Source organism: Cheilinus undulatus, linkage group 5, assembly GCF_018320785.1.
Source record: "Cheilinus undulatus linkage group 5, ASM1832078v1, whole genome shotgun sequence".
NCBI classification, from domain to species: domain Eukaryota; kingdom Metazoa; phylum Chordata; class Actinopteri; order Labriformes; family Labridae; genus Cheilinus; species Cheilinus undulatus.
The window spans coordinates 14915955-14938269 of NC_054869.1; the positions used below are offsets into that span (position 1 = coordinate 14915955).

The 22315-nt window shown below is 39.6% G+C and overlaps 1 protein-coding gene across 2 annotated transcripts; it reads right to left on the minus strand.

The window, feature by feature from the left end:
* Positions 1-434: 434 nt before the first annotated feature.
* Positions 435-21510, minus strand: rab11fip1a (RAB11 family interacting protein 1 (class I) a). 2 transcript variants are annotated; one of them, XM_041787533.1, is made up of 6 exons: positions 20770-21510; positions 7744-8180; positions 6707-7613; positions 3921-5627; positions 3483-3570; positions 435-1887 (listed from the first exon to the last, which is right to left on the minus strand). In XM_041787533.1, the coding sequence occupies exons 1-6, from the start codon at positions 21117-21119 to the stop codon at positions 1684-1686; spliced, it is 3693 nt and encodes a 1230-aa protein (XP_041643467.1). In that variant the 5' UTR covers positions 21120-21510; the 3' UTR covers positions 435-1683. The 2 variants fall into 2 exon arrangements, with proteins under 2 accessions (XP_041643467.1, XP_041643469.1); XM_041787535.1 differs by lacking the exon at positions 3921-5627.
* Positions 21511-22315: the final 805 nt, after the last annotated feature.

The following is a 22315-nucleotide window of genomic DNA, read 5'->3' on the forward strand; positions in this document are numbered from 1 at the left end:
ACAAAATTCCAGGAGGACAACCATCACTGCAGCCCTCCACTGATCTGGGCTTTAAGGCAGAGTGGCTAGACAGAAGCAATGAGTTTCAGGACTGCAATATGACAAAATTGAAAAAAGTGAAGGGGGTCTGAATACTTTCTGAATGCAATGTTTATCATCATTTCAGTTTATTCCAACCCCAGCCCCGCTTCGACAGATGGCTGACAACATAAGTCTACTTCTGCTCAAAGTTCCTGCCCATTAAAGGGTAGGTTTATGTCACTGATTCTACATACATTGCTAGTGCTGAGCTAATAGTGATTAGAGTTGGGTCTTTATAATAATTAGTCAAAGAGTTGGTCTAGACCTGCCCTCTTTGCAAAGTGTCTGAGATAACTTCAATTATGAATTGGTGCCATACAAACAAAGATTGATTGATACCAACACACTCAAACTGGTGAAACAATTAGTGTCTTTATTTCAAATAAAACCACATTATTTCTCAGCATCACCTCTGTGTGAAGTTTCACATGAACTCTAGTTTCATTTTCATGCAAGACAAAAACACTAAAATACATCAGGCTGCACGTTCTGTGAGCGCTCACTGCAGATAAAGAAGAGAGGTAGCCAGCTGTACATTCAGCAGACAGAGACGTCATGAAAAAGGCTTGAAAGGCACAAGTATGTGCATTAAGGAGATAAATGTGGTCATATAAAGGCATAAATGCAGGGTTCATTTATTAGTGTAGTTCAATACAAAGACAAGGCTGGTTCTTTATCACAGACACAGAGTCTATTATCCTCTGATCAGTAATTATAGATTAGCTCAGGTTTCATTTTATAAATACATCACAACAATCACAGGGATCAAAACATCCTACACTATTATTAGAAGAGTTTGATGTTATTATTACTTGCATATTATTTATTAAGTATGTGCACAGGCTACGCATCAGCCTCATGGAAGAAAGCTGCTCTATCTACTGTGTGAGTCACAATATGTACAGTACATAGCAGCTGCTTGCTTTTTTCTATTGCTGGTTCTCTAAAGAATACCTCTCTGATGCATTAATAGGCACAGGATGAGTTTCAAGGACTGGAAGACCAGCTGACATTCAACTGTGGTGGGTACAACAGAGAAATAGTGTTCATTTCTCGACACACTAATACATGCCAGCTAACAGGCTCACAAAGAAAGTAAAAAAATAAGACCTCAAAGGAGGAAGAAAGTCAATGTGCATTTTACATATAAACATTTGGAAGTTTGCCTCAGCTCATAAAGTCAAAAAGTCACAGTTAGGACCTGCAGGAGCTGTGCAAGGAATTCATTAAATTACTGAAATAAAATAGATAAAAGTTAGAATGTACAAAGGCCAGATAATAGCTTTTATATATTATGTCTTCTTTGCATTATTAATTTCTTAAGCTAAACCCAGGTTTAAACAAGTATAGTATATGAATCAGGTTGTGGCATATATTTCCATGTAACATGTTTCTTTTTAAAGAAAAACTTAGTACCTTAGTGTCAGAGCTAATACATTCAATTGCTTAGAAGAACATTTTTTACTTGCTTGTTGTTAAGTGATGTTGTATTTCTTCAGAGAAGATTTAAAAAGTGCATTTCCTCTGAGATCTTCAGCACACAGTGGTAGCAGTACCATCTCACCCAGACATGACTGGGGTGCTAGAGAGGCTCTCTTTGTCTTACACAGGCTTTGCAGACTGGAGAGACTGCAGGATTGTGGGTTTCTCCTCAATGACACGGACAAGCAGGTTGTCAATGTACTCCTCCAGCTCTACGATCTTAGCGTCCTTCTTGGACAGGTCGGTCTGCTGCTTCACCACCAGTGTGATCAGCTCCTCCTGTGTCAGCTGAGTGTACGGTCCGCTTTCTACAGAGTCTCCCACCTGAGAATACAGAATAATCAAAGGCTAAAACCCTCCTTCATTCACCTCCCTCCTCATCCTCTCAGTATAGCAAACCTTGAACCTGTGGTTTGTAGATGTCTTAAGCAAGTAATTATGGTAGTTGGAAACTGAGTAAAACTAAAAATAAGATGAAAATAATGCAAGTTTACCTTTAGATGTTTTGGTCGAAGTGCTTTTGCAAAATCTAATACCAACTTCTGCTTTTCAGAGCAGACTGATATAAGATTACTGATGAGAATGCTCCTAGGAGGCTGCAATAGCTCAGCCTGCTGAGACTTGGGTTGGAAACTAGTGGGCTGAGAGGTGCCGGTTCACCAGATGAACAGATCAAGCAGTTGATCTAGATTCCGACGACAGTGCAGGGGTCTGGGAGTCTCCATGAAACAATTTAAGCATCAAACTTGTATTTCCCTGCAATCTGATGAATATTTAGGTAACAATTTGTTGTGGTAAGAGATCCTTGCAGGGTAAAACAACTAGCAAAACCTGTGAGTGGACCTGTAGGTTATTCATACTACTGGGTAATACCTAGTAACTACAATAAATATAAAAGGAAAATGTAGAGTTCATTTTATTACAGGGCTCCTGCACACTTCTAAAAATCAAATTTAAGACTTTTTACACTTTTCAAGGAACCACAGGAACCTTGTATTAAAAAAAAATCTACCGCTTCATGCATGATGCTTTTATTGTTGCCATATATAATCTGTTATTTTTCACACTGTCATTTAAAAAGAGGGATTCCACTCATGCAATCTTTTTTAAATCTGTTATTTTACTTTTAGTTGATGCATCTTGTAAGTCTGAGCTTTCTTTGATGACAAACTGAAACACTGATGTGTTACACGGAGAACATTATTTTTGTGAAATCAAAAAATGCCAAGTTGCTGAGTATTACATCAGTAAAAAGCTATCAAGATGCGTTGCTCCTCCTGAGCCAAGCGGAAGAGGGGGACGCATGTACTGAGGAGAACTCCTTATGAATGTGTGCAAATGTGACATGAAACTGAAGGTTTCAGGTGAAGGTGTTTTGCTGACTGTACCACGGTGTTTTCCAGTGGTTCTGAAGCATATTGTCTCATGATAATGATGACAGCTGAAGCTTGTGGAAAGCTCTGAGCCAGCCTGCTCTGCATCCATTTCTGTCAGACTTTGGCAACGGCTGCAACAAGTGCATGACTGTGCATTGCCACATATGTCCTGTCATGCATGTTTACTCAGGTAAGGTGTCTGCCTGTACCAATCATGTGCTTAGTAGTGAAAATAATTTCTGTCCTTTGGGAATACCACAGGAATCCTGTGACCTGGGGGACTCCTGAAAAAAATGTCATCCTCTACCCTTTATTATTCCTAAAATAAAGGATATATGGGATACATTATGAAAGGGTAGAGCTTTTTGTTTCAACTCTTGAACCAAGAGTATCAGATTAAGTCAAAGTGTGGTGAGACATTTTCATGCTATTATCTCAGAAATCTTCCTACAGGATGTCAAGGTTAAATGTCAGCAGGTCTTTCCTGCTGTCAGTTTATCATTTATGAAATATTTATCACTGTTTATGCCAACACAAACGTACCTGAATCTTCCCTGCTGTAGTCTCACGGGCCTTTAGGTCTTTCACAGCGGGGCTCTCAGCTGAGCTCAAGGGCTTCACAGGATGAGGTCTGGAAGGAAAGGACATCCATTATAATAAAGCCCCAAAAAAAGCAAAAATATGCACAGAAACCTCACAGAGAATAACACAAGTATATTAAAGTGGAGCAAGAAATGAAACAACTTCTTCCAGTTTTACAATTTTTTCAGAATTTTCCCACTGTGATCAAAGCTCAATGTCTGAAATCAAACTCAAAGAAGGCCAAGACATCAGTTTTCAAAGTATTCACACACAGCTCACATTAAGTCCCAACACCATCAGCCTTTCAGTTCAACAACAGCAGCAGCCCTTACTTCTTATGCAAAGTCTACAAAAACATTCCACGAATGTATGCTCTGTAAGCGGCCTGTTCAATCTCACCTGCGTGCAGATAAGGCTAGCCCACCTCCATTGCTATTCTGAGCACTGACAGGCTGAACCTCAGAGGGTGAGATCCACACTCTCACTGGTGCCTTCCCCCCTGACACACCTCCTGCCTGCGATGCTGGCTCCTCCATGACTACAGGGAGGGGCTGCGAGGAGGTTAGGGTAAAAGGGTCCGCTCCAAAAGCCTCGTCTCCTCTGTAACGGGAGGTCGGTGGTTTCACATCAGCCTGAGCCTTTGATGTTGAGGACTCATCTTTTGTGTTGAGGCCTCCATTAGCTGTTGTCATGGTCGTGTCATATGCGGGTTCTTGTCGAGATTTGGAAGTCTTATTATCCAAGTAAGACAGGGGAGAAGGGGTCTGTTTCCGACGGCTGGAACCGCTTCTTAGGAAATTAGGACTGATGTCATCTTTTTCCCTGTTCTCAGTTCGTCTTTCTGAACCACTGCCATTGAAATTAGAAAATGGATCTGTTGGGCTCTCTGTACTAAAAATGTTATCAAGATCTTCTGGTGTTATGCCACAATCTTCAAGTCTGGAGTCTTTTTGGACACTGCTGCCAAAAACATCTGAAGCTTTGCTCTTTTCCGGCGGTGCCCATGGGTCTTTGGTGATGAGCTCAGTACTAGGAAATGGGTCAAACTCTGCAAAGCTCTCCTTTAAATCTTGGCTTAGATTAGAGCTAGTCTGGATATTACTGCTCAAGTTTTTGTCAGGGATTACTGACACAACAGCTGAGTCGTCTTCTTTCCCAGATTCTTTGCCAGCAGCTCTCTGCCTGGGTTTTGCAGTGGGTGGCTCTTTGTTCACACCGACTTGTGTTTGTCTTTGATCATCTTGTGTTATATCTCGGTCTGTTTGGCTGGTTGGTCTAGTTAAATTCACTGCTGCAGGTGAAGGGTGTAACACCTTCCTTACTCCATCCCTGGGCTTCACGGGGAGACCTTCCCTGCTGTAAATGTCATTATTTATAGGTAAAGGAACTGGAGATGGGTTAGGCCTGATTGGAGGTTGGAGAGCTGTAGTCTGGCTCCGTCTTTGACTTGACTCTGATTGCAGAGGTGCAGGTGCCACTGACTTTGGGGGCGCTGGAGCTGCTGCTTTTTTTGTAGACACAGGTTTGGTCTCATGAGTTTTATAAAGATCCATAGCAGGTCTCTCCTGTATTTGTGATGGCCTGGTTTTAGGCTCCTCTGGGCCATCCACACTCATTTCTGGACCCACACACTCAGGCAAAGAGTCTCTGTTTCTCTGATTGACCTCTGCAATGATGTGGTCCCATCGAGTTTGGCCTTGCACTCCGTGTCTCTTCTGAGGAAAAAGTGTGTCATAATCAGGAAGTGGTAGACTTGGCTTGTTACCTTGCTGTGGTCTATCTACATCTACATATGCAGGATTGTTGAACTCTCTAGCAGGCACTTGGGTCCCAAGTGCGGGCTGTGGGGGAGGCAGAGGGGCTCTTTTCTTCTTTTCTGCCATAGTGGGTGAAGATCCCCCAGAGGACAAATCCTCTGTGCTGCCACGAGGAGAACCAGGCGGGCTTTCACTTAATTTCAGAGGATCCAAGGACAAGTGGAGGTTGGTAGTGTCAGGGGACTCAGATGGGACACTAGAGAGGGTGGACTCAGTGGAGACTGGGGAATGGCTCAGCTGACTTGGGGATTGGGAGTCAGTAGGTTCAGACTCCAGAGACTGAGATGATCTGCCAGGGAGTGAAAACAAAGGCCTACAGGTCAGTGTGACCATCACCTCAGGTCATTTCCATCAAGGTACAACCCGTCACCATTTTAGCTTGAATCACAAATGTCAACATAACTTTAAATCTAATTTTTCAATAGAGCTTTTCACAGTTCAATTTCCCGCCAACTTTTCACAACTTGTAGAATTTTTTCTCTACAAGGCTGACACAGTTCAATATCATGAGCTGATCAAGACAAGGAGCTTCTTTATGCACATCTGAGGCGGTTACTTATGCTATTTTTAGCTTTGGCTCGCCCACATGTGACTGTCGAAGACGACAATGTGGCGTCCTCACTTTAACCCAATCAAACTTACATTATTCTATGCAATTCAACATACAAAACAAAATAATGACAATTTAATATTCAAACTAACTTTAAATACTTAAACTACTATCTATCTGTATCACACAACCTTGACCATGACTTGTTTAAGACCAGTGAAAATGGCAAAAACAGACCCCTTACCATTGTGAAGGAAATGTAACTCCAGTCCACAAACACCAACAGAAAAATCTCCAAACTAAATCTGACTACACAAGATATCCTTGAAGAAAGTAACACTGTGGCGCAGTCACTCTTTATGAGCCCCGCTCAGTCTACTACCTGTTCCACAACATCCTCACAAACACAAGCCACACCCAGATTCCCATCTGCACCGGGCCCAAACTGGTCAAACTGGCCCATCAACCCCAGGGTTGAATTCAAAGTTTTTAGTAATTCAAGATGGTCACATGCTTGAGTCAATGTGAGCAGAAACAGGATGGAAAGTTGTGAAATTACCCAGTTTCGGTGTCAAAAGACATGGTGTTAGGTCATATTTCATAATGTAAAACCTGTTTTGGTCTCTTAAATTCCATTTTATTTGCTTTGTGCCTCTTGCTTGTTCATGCAAAACAATGAAGAAAATGACAACACTCTTCTGAAATTAGCATAAGCTCTTATTCTGGATGAATTAAATGTAAACAGTATGTGTTGTTTCAATTCAAGCTTATTGAAGAAAGTAGTCAGTATGCAGTAACACAAAGAGAAAGAAGCCTACCTGGGTTTGACTGCAGACACTTTAGCGGTGCGGTTCAGAAAGACCATAGCAGAGGGAGGCTGTGGGTTATGGTTGGACTTCTGAAGATCAGCTGGACTTTCATTCATGCTGACTCGAGGATCTGAGCTGAGGGGGATGTCCTCAAAGGGGTTAGTGGAGCGGTGGGACAGTGGTGTATCAGAGTCAGCATGCAGGGTTGGTGGCAGCTCCTCTTTAATGAATGGTGGGACTTCCTCCTTCTTCTCCTCCTTCTTCTTGATGATTCCAAACAGAGAGGAGAGTCTCTCTGTCATGGAGGCCTCCTCCTGTTGTTTCTGCTCATCAGCTTTACGACTCTCCTCTTCAAGCTTCTGTTTTTCTGCTGCTTCCCGCATTCTGAGTTCTTCCTCTTTCCTCCTCCTCTCTTTCTCTTCCTCCTGTTTCTTCCTCCTTGCCTCATCCTCCAAGAATCGTCTCTTCCTCTCCTGCTCTTCCTGTAGTCTGCGCTCCTCTTCCTCCTGAAGTCTTTTGGCTGCTGCCTTGTATTTCTCCTCTTCCTCCAGCCTCTTGGCCTCTGCCAGGCGCTTCTCCTCTGCCTGTCTTCTCTCCTCCTCCTCTAGATGGCGCCGTTGCTCCATCATTGACCTCTCTGAGGATTCTATCTGTAGAGAGGGGACAGGAACATCTACAGGGACTTCAGTGAATTTGCGAACGTCCTCCACAGATCCCCGGCCTGAGCTGTTCAGACTGAGAGTAGATCCACTCTTGGACTCCTCCTCGGTGTAAACATGGCTGCCATTGATGCACAGGTTGTTTAGGTCACTGTTGCTCTGCTTGTTGCGACCTAGTAAGGAGAAAGGACCCTGGGACACCTTGCTGTCAGAGCTGCCTGATCGCTTGTGTCCCAGGAATTTGAATTTCTTTTTTCCTGAGGGAGGAGAGACAGCGGAGCATGATGTCAGTGTTGACATGCAAAACACCATTATTTAACTTTCACTGTGCTGCAGAGAACCGATGTGTAAACATACAATGCACACAGAGTAAAGGGGTTAAATTACCTTCAGGGGAGTCGACATTGAGACCAGATGAGCGGCTGCCGCTGAGTGATGAATTCTTCTCAGGAAGAGTTCCAAGAGTTGACATGGACTGAGAGATGTTTCGCTGCAAGTTTGATTTAGGAGCAAAGAGTGTTTTGAGCTTAGATTTCTTTTTGGTTCCTGGGAACTGATTGAGTGACTGTGCGTCAGGCTCTCCTTCACTGTCGGTGAGGACCTGGCTGACAGAGGGAACTATGGCTGAAGCAGAGTCGGAGAAACCGTCCTTTTTCTTTCCACGGACTTTGTCCTTCAGCTTGGAGATGCGGGAGCGCGGTTTGTCCTGCATAGAAAGGTCAAACATGCTCGCTGACATGTTGTTTCTCAAAAAGATGATATCCAGCAGCACCTCCCCACGTGCCTTGTCCTCTTTTCCAGTTTTGTCCACCAGCTTGAACCAACTGCAAATAAAAATAGATAATTAGATTAGAGTACATCTGAATTCAGATCTTTAAAATCAAATAGATACGTTATCAGGTTAATATGAATCCACTAATTAGTAAGACTTGTTTTCTCTAACACAAAACAAAAACAGTAAGACATTTTCCTCTTGATCCTGATGCATTTTTTTAATTGTTAAAAATGAAAATCATCATTTTTAGACTCTTAAAATTGTTCAACTGGTTGATTCCTTCTCTACACATTAAAGCAACTGAGTCCAGTTGAAAATAAATACAAATGAATTTTTTTCTGTTTAAATTGATTTCTAAGAATATTTTTCAAATTGGTGTTTTGTGCAAAAATGTACAAATAGGCAGGTCTAACAGGGACATTTTTTTCTATCTGGTATCCATTTCTTGTCCACCTGGATGAGGCTGATGATGGGTGAGAAGTGTCAGAAAATCAACGTATGGCTAATTTTAATGGCTGACAGCAAATTTCCAAAATTTTGGTTTATTTCGCTCCTACTCCTCATCTATGTCTTTCGTGGTGTTTGCTTTGGTTTCATTTTTCAAATGCAAAAAGCTACATATCAAACATTTAAAAATGCAAAAGCACACACTTTCTTCCCCTTAAATTTTATGTTTTACTCCTTTAAATTTAGCATTTCCAGATTAGCCATATTGTGAGAATGTGTGGGGAATATTTAAAACCATGTTCAGACAAAATATACACCAACATATAATTCAAGTACGTGTTTAATTAGAGAAAAACACAGGCTAAATGATGTACAGAACTCCCAGTTTGCAGGATTTATGGATGTATTGTTCTCATACTGTCTACATGTCAAACAATCAAACAATTGTGAAATCCAAAGTTAGAAAGAAATGGAAACATTTAAGTAGGCATGTAAAGATGCATCAGTTTAACATCAGTACTGGCAGATCTCGGCCCTACTGACAAACATTGACCACCAGTGGACTTTAGAAAAAAGTGGAAGAATTTTCTTTTATGACTACAACCAAAATCATTAATCCAAGAAATAATAAAAATCCTCAAAGAATGAAATAATTATTCTTGCAAACCTGCACTCAAAACTGAATTTTGGTTCCACAGAAATGTCATGTTATTGGTGTTAAAACCAAAACGAACCAAAAGCGACACCAAATTATGTTTTGGTCTTGAATTTAATTAAATAGAAATCTGACCTGTCATCATTGCATGGGAAACATAGAACATTTCTTGAAGTGGGATTGAATAAGGTTAAGTGCATGTTGTGCATCAAAAAACTATATGCTATAAATAGCCCTGTATAATAGTCCTTAACAGGTCTGACAGTAAAGGCTTGAGATTTGTTGTTTATCTGCTTTGTCTCGTCAGACTTGAGGCTGATAGGTGTCATTAACTGTGAACAGCTTGTTCCAGTTCCTGTTTAGAGCTCCACGCCAGCCACAGATACAGACTAACTATCACAGCCTTGTTTACTCCCACTAATGTGCACTGTGTTGGTCAGGATCAGCTTTAGCTCTTATTGTCTGCAGGGGAAAGGTAGGAGTGTTCTGGAGAGACCTTTCTAAAACCAGCCAAAACAACCAATTAGAGCCATTACATGCAGACGCTTCCTGCCTGTACAACTAAAGCCTTGCTATTATTAGACGGCTAATACAGTGACAGGGGTGCCCATTATGACAAGCTTTCTCCCTTTTGAACACTTTTATTCCACGGTAGACCCCTCTAGCTCTTCCATTTTTTTTTTACCACTGAGAAGTGGTAGCACACACATCAGTGCACGGAGATCACTTTTTCAACATTATTTAGACAGCACAGCTCAGCAGAACTAATGCTTTAATATTGGAAAAAAATACAATAATGCAACCAAAAAATTCCAAATAACAGGAGTAACTCATATACAAACATTTATCTCCTAACTTTAACACTTAGCTATACATATATGATGACATAAACAGAAAGAGCTAAAATATTTCTCTCTGATATCATCATTTTTTATTCACCTCAAAACTTTCCACCAATTAAAAAAACAAGTTCTTTAGTGCATGTGGTCTTTCTAGACCTGGCAATTTATGTCATATAAATGCTGCAATGAGCTTTAATATGCTTCATTTCTAATTCAAAGTCCACAAAACAGAAGTAATTTTACAATCTTTTAACAAAAACAAAAGCTCAAATATTAATAAGAAATACACGGATAAATCTTACACATATGAATACTATGCCAGTAAACCTGTATTTGCATTCTTCCACAATCAATCTTGCGTTCTGTGTCATACCTAAAAACTTTTGGTGTTATTCCTTTCGAGGAAATAATCCTTCCGCAGCAACCTTCCTCAAATATATCCAGACATCCAGCCTTCATGTCAGACAGTGACATTCAGTCTTGAGACTGGTGGTGGGCATTAACTTTGCACCTCTGTGAGAGAAGAATTCCTCTGTCCAGGTTGAGGAATGGACAGTGAGGTGGAAGGAATAGAGACACCACTCTGGGATGGGCTGTAAATCTCTTTGTTGGCTGGTACAGAGCTGTGAGACCTCAAATTGTCCCAGACATTTACAAAACCCTCTGGATTAGACCTCACCTGCCCCGTACTCTCACCTGGTGGTGACGTTGACCTTTTTAAGAGGTCATCAGGGACTGAAAATACAAACTCATTCTTATTCGGCCTAACGGAGAGTATGGGCATTTTATATTTTGTTTTATTTTTAGGCTGCCAAAATGTTTGTTACTTTTACAGATCTATGATACAATCTCTGTTATTTGAATGATGATGGTGTCCATAGATACTGAAATTTCAATTGCAGGCAAACTCCAGCACACAATTGTACATAACTTGTGAGGGTGTGCAGGATTCTGTTTGTGATTTTTGATGACAATAAACAAAAAAATCATTATTAAATGTCTGGGACTGCTATTTTTGTCGCTGTGGTATCAAAATGAGTATAAATGTGTTCTAAAATCTGGTATCATAGAAACTTCACTAGGAACAAGCTAGATTAGCATAGACACTGCCAAGATGTTAACATTTTTAATCATGATGAAAGTGGGAAGTGGGTTCTAGATTGCATTTCTCTGCTGGAAACTGTGGCAACCAGTTGAATTTAATGTGTACCTGTAATGTCAATACAATACAATACAATACAATACAATAACTTTATTTATCCTTTTTTCCTTTTTTTCCTCTATGTTACCATGGAAACATGTAAAATCCAGGATGGCGGCATCCATGGAGGGGACCCTCCCTATGTATGAATTAAAGGTTTATTCTGAGTTGTTTTTTTCAAAATAGCTATTTTTGAATTTAGATGACTAAACACTTATTTAGATAGACCGTCTTAGAAATGTTTTGCTTTATTTTACCAAGTTTGTTCAGCTAAATGCTACTAGGCTAAATATTACACACTGCACCTTTAATGTTAGAGTAATTGACTTCCTGTTTAGATATACACCTGCTCTTATTTTAAAGGGGAATAATGGATCTTTGGGTAGATCGAAGATTATAACACAAACTTAAGAATGACAAAAGGAATTTGTTATGAATTAAAAAGGAAACAAAGGAATGGTAAAAAGGTTCATGTTCAATAACACAAGGTGAGGATGAACCTTACTTGTCCAATGAGCTGAGTTTTTTTTTCAAGTGAAATGAGACATCAAGGAGCAGTAATGCACTTATTTTGTGTCACTGTGGCTGCAGGGAGACACTGCAATGGTATTATCACTGCAACACTACAATAAATGTGCAATAAAGCATGCAATTAATAGAAACTGATGACTAATTCTGGACCTTACTTGCATCATGACTAATGCCGACAGCCCTAAAATAAATGCATCATTTAAATATACAGATGATTTTGGTGGTGGCTTTGTCTGGTTCTTCTTCTCTGCACTAAAAATGATAGTTCATGTGTGCAGTGTTTTTTAAGCAGCGAAAAATTGATTTACGGTTTAAAACGCTTTCATATAACATGGCCCAATTAAGCAAAATAAAAGTTAAGCAAAACTGTAATGGATTGGAGCATAAACACGTGTACTCGCCATTACCAACATCATTTAGCATTATCGAATGTATTTCTGATACTGATACTGGAATAAGAATGAGTCTACTATGATATCAGTGTCGGCAGATCATGATTTTGTAACTGTGGGGCAGAGTCTAGGACAAACTGTACAACAGGAACGGAATTTCTTAAATTTGTTTATCCTTAAACTGTAATAGTGTGCTTTAAGGGCTGAAGTTTTAGGGCTGAACTACATTTAAATATTGGTCTCAATATTGGTACTGGCTTTTATTTTTATTTTTTTCAAAACACTGGCATATCAGATAGCAAAAATCCAATATCCTGCATCCCCACTGTTTCCCTATGATAATGAGTCAGGCCGGCCACTACAGGATTTTAAACCTGATCTGAGGAAAGATTTGCCTCCCCCAACGTTTGTGGGGGCGTATCCCTACCGGCGCCTGTTGCAAACCATTATTTGTCTAAATAATCTGCATGTGTGTGGTGTAAACATGATTATTTTACTGCTCCAAATCACGTCATATCCTCCCAGACTCCGAATTGTAAATATCAAACATGTTTGATATTTACGATTGTAGGTCGTGGTGCCTCTGATGGAGTACCCACAACAACCAATAAGAGCAAGCAAATGGGGGAGCATCACCAGCCAAATCAAACGTAATTTCACTGCTCATTACCATAAACACAACTGTAGCTTCATTCCAACCAGGATTTTCATCCTGAGTCTTTCCCTTGTTTTAGGATTTTAGCTGCACCTGTGATGAATGTTAGGACAGCCTGTTGTGGAGAGACAGCGAGAGAGTATATCGACAGACAGCCATGTTTGTTTGTTTTTCTGAAGTCACGTGATCACACGAGGTCGCTTGCAGGTTGGCAGGTGTGTGGTCTCCAGTGATCTGACAGTTTAGCTGAGTCGTCTAGTGTGGGCGCTCAGAGGATTAAGGAGCAAAAACTGTTTGAAATTGTCCTCATGTCTGTGGTCTCCCACATTTTAAAAATTGTTTAAGATTTAAAAATCGTCCAGTGTGTGGCCGGCCTTAGTGTCTCAAGATCTATACAATCTTCATTTTTTTAAAAAGGTACGGATGCACTCCTCTCTTTTGTCCCTTATCCATGTTCAATTGTATATTTTGTTCTATCCAAGGTCCTAACTGCAACATTTTTCATTAATAAAATTGAGCAGTTTAAATTTTTCCAGAATGTGAGTTGCGATTTTTAATTTAACCTGATTTTTTGTTCCCAAGGACAGACCAGAAAAAAAACACTGTTCCAACCTAGTTCACAGAATGTCAGGGGATCCAAAATAGTATGGAGAACTGTGTTATTAACTAAAGAACTGCTTAAGGTCACTGTTTAGTTTCCCTTTTTCATTATTCAAAAAATTGGTTTAATTAAAGATATATTGCATACATCACTGAAAAAATGAAGTGATGGTGAAGTAATCTATCAGTGATTTGAAACACAAAGCATAGCGTGTCATTAATCAGACAGTTATCTGCAGTTCATGTGGAGTTTACTGTTGCAGTTTTCATTAGTCATCAGCGTCATGCACTGAAGCAGACATCCACACAGGCTCTCTGGATAACAATAACAGTCAGGAAAGAAGCTTGGGAGTGAACCAACATTCCTCAAACACTTCAAACATGCAGGGAGGAGCTTTTCACTGAGTGATGTAATGAAAGTTAGTCTGGGCCTAATTCAAACATTCCTCATTTCCCTCCCTTAACCCAACAGGCCAAGTAAAACAATCGCTAGCTAAAGTCTGAGCACAACAACACAGAGATCAACCGCGCTATGGCCATTAAGGAAAGTGCTGGTTGATCTCGTCTTGCAGCTCAGTCAACAGGACATAGACAATGCATAGTTACGGTTATTAACAGAATAACAGGGTGTACATGTTCTGTTCTGTTTGTGCAGAATAAAGCGCCGTGCCCGATGAACGCTGTCACCGGTCCTGCTGGGCAGGTTCCCTCAGTTAACCGTCAAGGGCATTTCTCCTGTCTCATGTCTAATCATTAACAGAAGTGTGCATCTATCCTGTGAGAGGACACTAGATGAGGTTCAGCTGATAATATGAGGATGTATCAGAAATGTAAATACAGATGACTTCCTCCATAATATCATCCAACACTCTAAAAACTGTTCAACCATAATAATTCATTTTAAATAGCACCATTACAGAGTTTAACCTTCAGGCAAACAAAAACTTTATGAGCTCATATTTTGTTTGAACTTCTGAAAGTGTACTTTGAGTTAGATTTATAAAGAAAAAAGTTAAAATAAACTTCTAGATCACATAAGTTTTTAGTTTCACTGCTCTTTTATTGTTTATGAAACATAGTGGCTCAGGTGTCTCAACAAGTGAGCTCATTCTGGGGAGCAACTTAGCAACCGAAAACAATACAGTAACTCAATATTCAGCCCTGAAAACAATATTCAATTCACAGAAGTATCATAGGTTATTATTATCATGGACACATCATTTCAGGTCTTTTCTTGAGAAATTATACCAAAGATTTACAAGGATCTAGCTGTAGTTTTTAAAAGCTTTTAGTAAGTCATTGTAACACTACTTGTTGATAAAGGCACAATATGTAAAGTTTTAAAAAGCCAGAATCAACTTGAAGATAGATAAATCTATTGTTATATATATGATTAAGGTACTTACATTAACTCAAATAATTCCAATAGTTTTCAAAGAAGTAAATTCCTTACATTGTCTAGATGTAACTAGGAGTTTAGATTGTTAATTTTTAATCAATATTCCTTTTGAGCTTGAGTTCAAAAAGTTATAAAGGTCATCATTCCATCTTTTTAGTGCTAAAATAAACATTATTCATCTTCACAACTGTGATTATTTAAGTTTCTTGTTAACAACAGAATTGACAACACCATAACATTTTATTTACATTTACCTGAGAGTGGTTTAGTCTCTGACCTCCTTTCTTCCAATATAAACCACCTCACTTGGTGCAATCATCTGCTCACAAGGCTTTTCTTATCACTGCTATACAGACTATACCCAGCCTTTCCTATCCTTTTCTCCAGATGACATAACTGTCTCAGCTCGGATCTCTACCTGCCTTGCTGATATATAAATGGATGGAGGAATGTCACCTTCACTTCAATCTGTCCAAGACTGAGCTTTCTGTCATTCCAGTCAGTCCCACTATACAAAAAAAGATCAATATTCATCTTGGATCAAATAAACTCATGCCCACTAAGCCTGCCCAGAATCTGGTTGTCATGATTAATGACCAGCTAACCTTCCAGGTTCATGTGGCCTTGATTGCTCAGCCTTGCCATTTACTCTCTTTAACATCAGAAGGCTCAGATCCTCCCTCACAGAGCATGCAACACAGCTCCTGGTACAGGCTCTTGTAATATTGCACAACTTGTTTCTGGCAGGCCTCCCTGCATGCACATTTAAACCTCTGCAGATGATCCAGAGCACAGCTGAATGTCTGGTCCTCAACCAACCCACGACAGTACACGTCACTCCACTGTTCATCTCCATGCTGACTTTCAGTTGCAGCGTGCATCAAAACCCTACACATTACCTAAGCAGTAAGTAAAACTATTCCTGTTTACCTGGAATCCCACATCCAGGTCTACACTCCCTCTTGTCCACTATGCTTGGCTAGCAAAAGGCGGCCAGTATTTCCATCATGAGAGCCCTAAGTCACAAGCTTGATTCTTCTCATCTGTTGTCCCCCAATGGTGGAATAATTTACCCAACTCCATTCGATCAGAGCCCCTTGCTACTCTCAAAAGAATTCTAAAGACCCAAAACTTTAGAAAACCCTATTCATTTAGCTAGACTCTTCTCTGCTGTTGTCCCGTAGGAGAATGAGTCTCTCAAATACAGCTGGCTTGCACTGTCCCATTCTAGATCTGAGGAGAGCTCTTAGTGAGCAACCCAGCACTTGGTACTGTGGCCATTATTTGTTGGTGAAGAAAAATTAATTGATGGTGATGAAACGAGGTCTCCCGTTAATTATTGGTTGTTTTATTGCTGATGTTTATCATTAAAAACAAAAAACTCTACAGCCTATGTGCACAGCCTCTTGCACTGTATGCCAGAACCTCAGCCCAGTCCGATTAGACTTTGTGGTAGTTCACAATGTTGTTTCCTCCTGTCTAGATCTCGTACCAATTCCCGTTTGGATAAAAGCATCTACTAAATGAGATTGTACCATCATAATACAACCGTCTGTCCCCTTGTTTTATATCATTGTATGCTGAACACAGATTTCAACACTGCATTCATATTTTTCACTAATGGGACTTGCTACAAAGTTTGGGAGCACTTTCAGTGCTGATCTGAGCAGATGAAGAAGAAAACTGTCCTGAAGTAGCTGAAGCCAGTGCTATGATTGCATGCCACTCCAAGCGCAGCTGGAGTTGAAGGTAATGTATTATGTTTTAGTTTAATACACACTGCTGATGTGCTTTAGCTTATGTTAAAATGTTACTGACTATCAGGTATTGGAAAAATGCACTAATAGGTTGTAATGTACCTGGGTTTCATCTCCATCCCAAGTTGTACCAGGACGTGTCTTGTCATGGCAGCTATCTATCACGACACATGCAGTGGAAACTCCAGATAATCATCAAAGACGACAACAACATAAGGAAACGGGAATTGCTACTGGAAGTTGCTGTATCTCATGTTTTGAGCTCAGTTGTGATGGACCACTTTTGGTCTCTGCCATTGGCTGCAAGTTCTGTTGCCCAAGCTCCCCTGTGACATACAAACACATCTATTTAACTTGTTTGTCTTGACTATGGTACAGTCGGGGTTTACTGTATAGCAGGTAATCACTTCCATGATTCCTGCTACTCTGCAAGTCATGTTATTGCTTTGATTGAGAGACCCCTGGCAGTAGAATTTACATGGCATAACTAAGGGGAATTGTTAATTTGTAGTTTTCTGACATTCCTGAGCCATTTCAACATTAAAAACAATAATTAATGTGTTTCCCGAGCCAACTAGGTCTGTCATTTATTGTTTGATAAACTGTGTTAATAAATACTACAGATTTCTTGTACAAACTGAAAACTATACCCCTTTGACCTAATTTTGTATTAAAAAACAATCTTTTGTACTTTAAGAATAGCAGAGCTTTCTTCTAGCAGAAAAACAAAGTTCTCAATGTCACACTCTGTCTCAGCTCTGAGGGCCTCCAGGATGGAAATCTAACACCCCACGCATCAGTGCCAAACCAGCAACATCCCATACCCACACTGCATACTGGATCCTGAAGGAGACAGAGGGAGGAGGCCAGGAGAGAGACAATGAGAGTAAAGGCATTCAGACTAGGAGTGTAGAGACTGAACTTTGCCATTAAAGTGTACAGTAAAAACAGCCTGAGCAAACACAAGATAACGTTTCAGATATGATGGTACAATAAAGAAGTGAATGAGTTCACACATGCTGCAGGCTGCCTTTGGTGAAGAGATTACTGAGTTTTCCACATCACTCAGTCTTTACCAAAGGTCGTTTTTGAATAAAAGGAATGGTTTCAGGAAGTTTTACCAGGGTGGGAAACATTTCTACGAGTCTATATTAAACTCTTTATTTTTAGAAGACCCATTACATAAGAGGGTGCGCAAATAGAGATTTAACGCTACTGCAATGTTTTATTGTGACGCCTGTTACACCCATGTCACGCCCACGCTACGTAGTACCACAGATGTCATTCTGACTCATTCCTGGGTGTGCACAGTCGATCTGTTGTACACCAGTAAATAGCCCCGAAGAATGTACGGGATCAACAGCAGCAGTGTGGGAAATGATTTTCAGATAGGTGTCAATTACAAGGCTGGTGGTGACAGAGATGGCTTTCTACATATTTACAAAGAATACCGCTAAAGTGTCACACAAACATAAGGGCTGGTCTACAAAGAGGAAGAAGACACAGGGGAGTAATGACATCAGAGTTATCTTGGTCTGTTTTTCCCACAGTCCCCAAAGTTTCTGTGTTTCGTCTCAGACGCTGATAAGAAGAGGGAGGGGAGAGAGATTCCATCTAAGTCAACATTTTAAGGTTAATAGCTTTTTTCCATTTTGAGACCTGTAAACAGTACTCTGTTTGAAGGAGGATATCTCCACAAAAGGCTTCCTGGGAAAAATGCATGATTCATTTGAGTAAACTCAAGCTGAAAACACACGTAGAAACTTTTATTTGCTTTAAACTCAAGAATATAGAAATCAACTGGTAGGCTTAATACTTTGTTTTTCTTATCTCTACAAATGCAGGACAATGTCCAAAGTTGTTGCCATGAGTTGTTCAAGAAAAAAAATTTAATTACATAAAGCTTTATGAGTTTTTTATTGTTTGTTTGCTTTTTGTAGGAGAACAGATGAAATGCTGCACATTTGCAGTGGCTTTAATGGGCTTCAAATTCAAATTGGATGCCTCAGGTAACAATTACAGTTTAAAAATAGCATTTTCATAACAATTAGTTAAGCAATTGAAATGCTCTTATTATTCAGAATGAATCATCCCAATCACTGGATGCAAAAAAACACAAAAAAACAAAAAAACAAAAAGAAAGAAAGTGAGAAAAAGTAAGCCACAGCAGTTTTGTAATGGTTTAAAGAGGGTAAAATCTATGTTTAGTTTCATCTAGGTGTGTTTTAAAAACTCAAGAAGTGAAGTCATTGGTTTGACTTCTATGAGTCAAACGTGACATATTGAACTACAGGTTTATAGGACTGAGATATACAAATTGTTTGAAAAATGTGTTGTATATTTGTCACAGTTAGAGTGAGTGGGTCTTGCACAAATTGTTTTGGAGGGGTCTACAGCTATTAACACACAGGGGAATCAAGACAGGCCAAGTCAGGGTAAATACAGAACATACTAAATTAAATTCAGTACCTTTTAGGAACTTTTTCAAGATTGTCTTTACACATTTTAAGACCCTATCACACCTTCAATTTTTAAACCATTATATAAACAGCACAGTTATGCAAGTGTCTTGTGTAGTATTTTTCATTTAAGTATGGTTTCTTGAAGCGTTTGAGATTAGAATACAAGAAAAAGACCCCAGATTGGTATTATAAAGCTGCTGACAATAGAACATCAGATTATTTTATTTTTACTTAAATGACCTAGAGTAGCTATAACACAATTTTAAATATGTCATGTTTTGCACTGCAGTTAAAACTACAACAGCAAATATTTAGGGCTTGAGAAAAATCAAATGCATTATTGCGTATTTCAGCATACAATATTCTTTAATTCAGATTTTGATGCACTGATGTGTCCATGATCATTTTACTATTGCAGCTGATAAGCTACAGCTTACTATAGTTAAGTTATATCAAATTTAGGACTGTCAGAACATCATAAATCCTAATGGCTGTTAATCTCAGATTTTATGTAGTTATTCGCGATTAATCACACCCTAGTAATCAAATTTGAAATTTCCTTATTGTGCATTTAAAATTGTTATTGTGTCATTTTGGATTTTTTTACTGTTAACTAAGGGTCATGACTTCCTGTTTGGAAACAGACCTACTAACCGCAGAAGAAAAAACTATCGATGGATTTAAAGAAAATAAGGTCATGGTAGAAAGGTAAAAATTTGATATCATTAGGTGCTGATGACTTTTCACTTGACTGACATGTTTGAAAGTTTTTTGAAGTGAAATGAGACATGAAGGAGCAGTGGAGGATTTAGTCCATTTTACACTGAGGCTGTAGGGAGAGGCTGCAATGGCTTAACAAAGGAGAAATTAAAGAGACAGTGAATCATGCAATTACAATAATTCAGTGCCCTAAATGCAAATTGTAGTTAATTGCGATTAATCCTGACAACCCAAATTAATTCTTATAATTTATCTCAATAAGTCAGGGTGTAGTGTGAATTCTCACAGCATACACGCTTAGTAGGCTAAAACAAAATATAAGGGAGGCCTTTTTTAAACTTTCCAGTTACAGAATTAAGGCCTCGTAGTCTTGAATTTAAGACTTTTTAAAACTCTTTAAAGGGATAAATTTTCACCAAATTGATTTTTCAACTTTAAATACTTTTTATGGCCCTGCGAGTTGAAGAAAAGTGTGCAGGCTTATTAGTCAACATTTCAGTAGGTGGTACTGGACTGTATGTGGACTATTTTCATACTAGGAAAGTTTGCAGAGTGTAATACTTGTAATTTGTCTTTTTTAATCATGGCAAAGTTTCCTAACTAGAAAATTTGCTTCCAAGTTTACTTTCTGGTTTAATGCAACTACAATACATGAGAAACACTTTAACAAGGAACATTATCTTGTAAATGAAAATTAACCTTTTAAAAAGGGAAACACCTACAAGAATACATTCCTCAACACAAAGTGGCCATCAACGTGTTGTGCTATTTTTAACCCTTTCTTCCCCTCTAATGTAGCCTCATTTCCCCAGATAAAGTTATATTTCACTGTAAATTTGTGCAGGGTTGAAGCGCCAAAACAAGAAACAAACTTGAGGAGACTTGAGTGAAGTTTGCTCATAGCTTCCAGCCAAACATGCTGTGGGTGTTCTGGGTAAGTCTGCAACATGTTGGGGCCTATACAAAAGTGTACTCACTCTGTCTTTTTGCGGGTGTTGTTATCATGGAGATCCAGCAGGTTCACCACAGCCTGACCCAGGAACTTGTCGAGCCCCACCTGAGCCCGGTGCATTACTATGATATACAGGGTACAGCGTTCAGCGTTTCCTGGGTGGAAGAGCGGCAGGTCAAACGAAGCCTCTTCTTTCCACACAGGAGCGACACTTTTCTCGGCTACGGAGGTCGAAAACTTATCTTTGGCCACCTGGATGATGGCGTAGGCGTCGTTGCTGCCATTTTTACCCTTCGCGCGGAGGTTACGAGCCTGATGAACCGTTACCTGGACACTCGTAGGAAACCACTGCTGGCTCTGGTCGGCCAGAGACATCGCGAAAGTCCGGTAAGCTTTACCAAAAGTTAGTCCCTGCTGTCTTAATAGTAGCTTTCTACCTTTATTTGTCGGTTAACCTATTCCTAAGCTAGGTTTCCTTCCTTTGGCGTCTTCTGTGGCTGGTGGTTTAGAGTTACCTAGCTCGCCTTCAGTTCAGGAAGCTCAGGTTGATGTCGTAATACCTCTCCCTCCTCTTCGTAGCGATATACCTAAGCCTCTAATAACACTTTAGTTGAGCTAAAACTCGGCAAAACAACCTGAAGCTAGTACTAACCCGTGTAACCCGACCAAAACATAACGCTGGTGTGACTAATTCCTTTAAGAGGCTTTCATGAAAACATTTTCCACTGCCTTGCCTCCGCTTAGTAAAACAACTTACTTCCCTGATGTTGTGAGTTTCCACCCATACTCTACAAAGCGCGGTCTGATTGGCTTAGACTTCTGTCAGCTACAAAAGTCAGCCAGTGATTGGACAGTGTAGGAGGAAGGCGTTGTGACATTGTGGACCGTTAAGCAGCATTTCCAAGCACTGATCAGGAGTCAGTTTGGTGGAGTTGAAGTCATTGAGGAATTGCTCAAGATTACACATAACACTGAACTGAGTTCAGCGATGCTCATTTAGCATCAAATTAATCGTCAGTTTATTTTGGGTCTATAATTTAAAGAAATTGAATATTGATATTGTAAATAGAAGTGAACAAGAGATTGCCCTCACATTTAATTTAATAGGGAAAACCGATAGAAAATGTTGATAACCATTTGTTGTTAAAGGAAGCTGAATTCAGATAATGACTGACATTATGAAATGTGACCATATTACTGTTGAAAGTCATGCAGGTAGACACAGCTCATTCCTGATAGTGAAATATCTTCACCCAGCCTTTGATTAAATAATTTAACACAACTGGTTTCAGGTAATAGTCCATTATTAGCTCATAGATACTGGAGTCTGCTGTTAAGAACAAGTGTTTCATAACTATTTACCTTGTGGGTTTGTGTAGGCTCACACTGATGACCACTCAACAGTCAAAGAGTGTCAGAAACTAGAACTTCCTTAGCCATGTTTCTAAAATTTGATGCCAAAATATCCTGCACTGTCTCGTTACCTTTTTACCTACAGATTGTAACAGAAGGGAAAAATGGCAAAATTTCTTATCTTAAATGCACATTTGCAATAATTAATGTAAATTATG

Coding starts and splice junctions, on each gene's coding strand:
- rab11fip1a (XM_041787533.1), bottom strand. CDS start 21,119: ATGTCTCTGGCCGACCAGAGCCAGCAGTGGTTTCCTACGAGTGTCCAG. Junction 5,628..6,706: donor GTGTCTGCAGTCAAACCCAG/GTAGGCTTCTTT, acceptor ACTCCCTGGCAG/ATCATCTCAGTCTCTGGAGT. Junction 1,888..3,482: donor CTACAGCAGGGAAGATTCAG/GTACGTTTGTGT, acceptor CTGTATTCTCAG/GTGGGAGACTCTGTAGAAAG.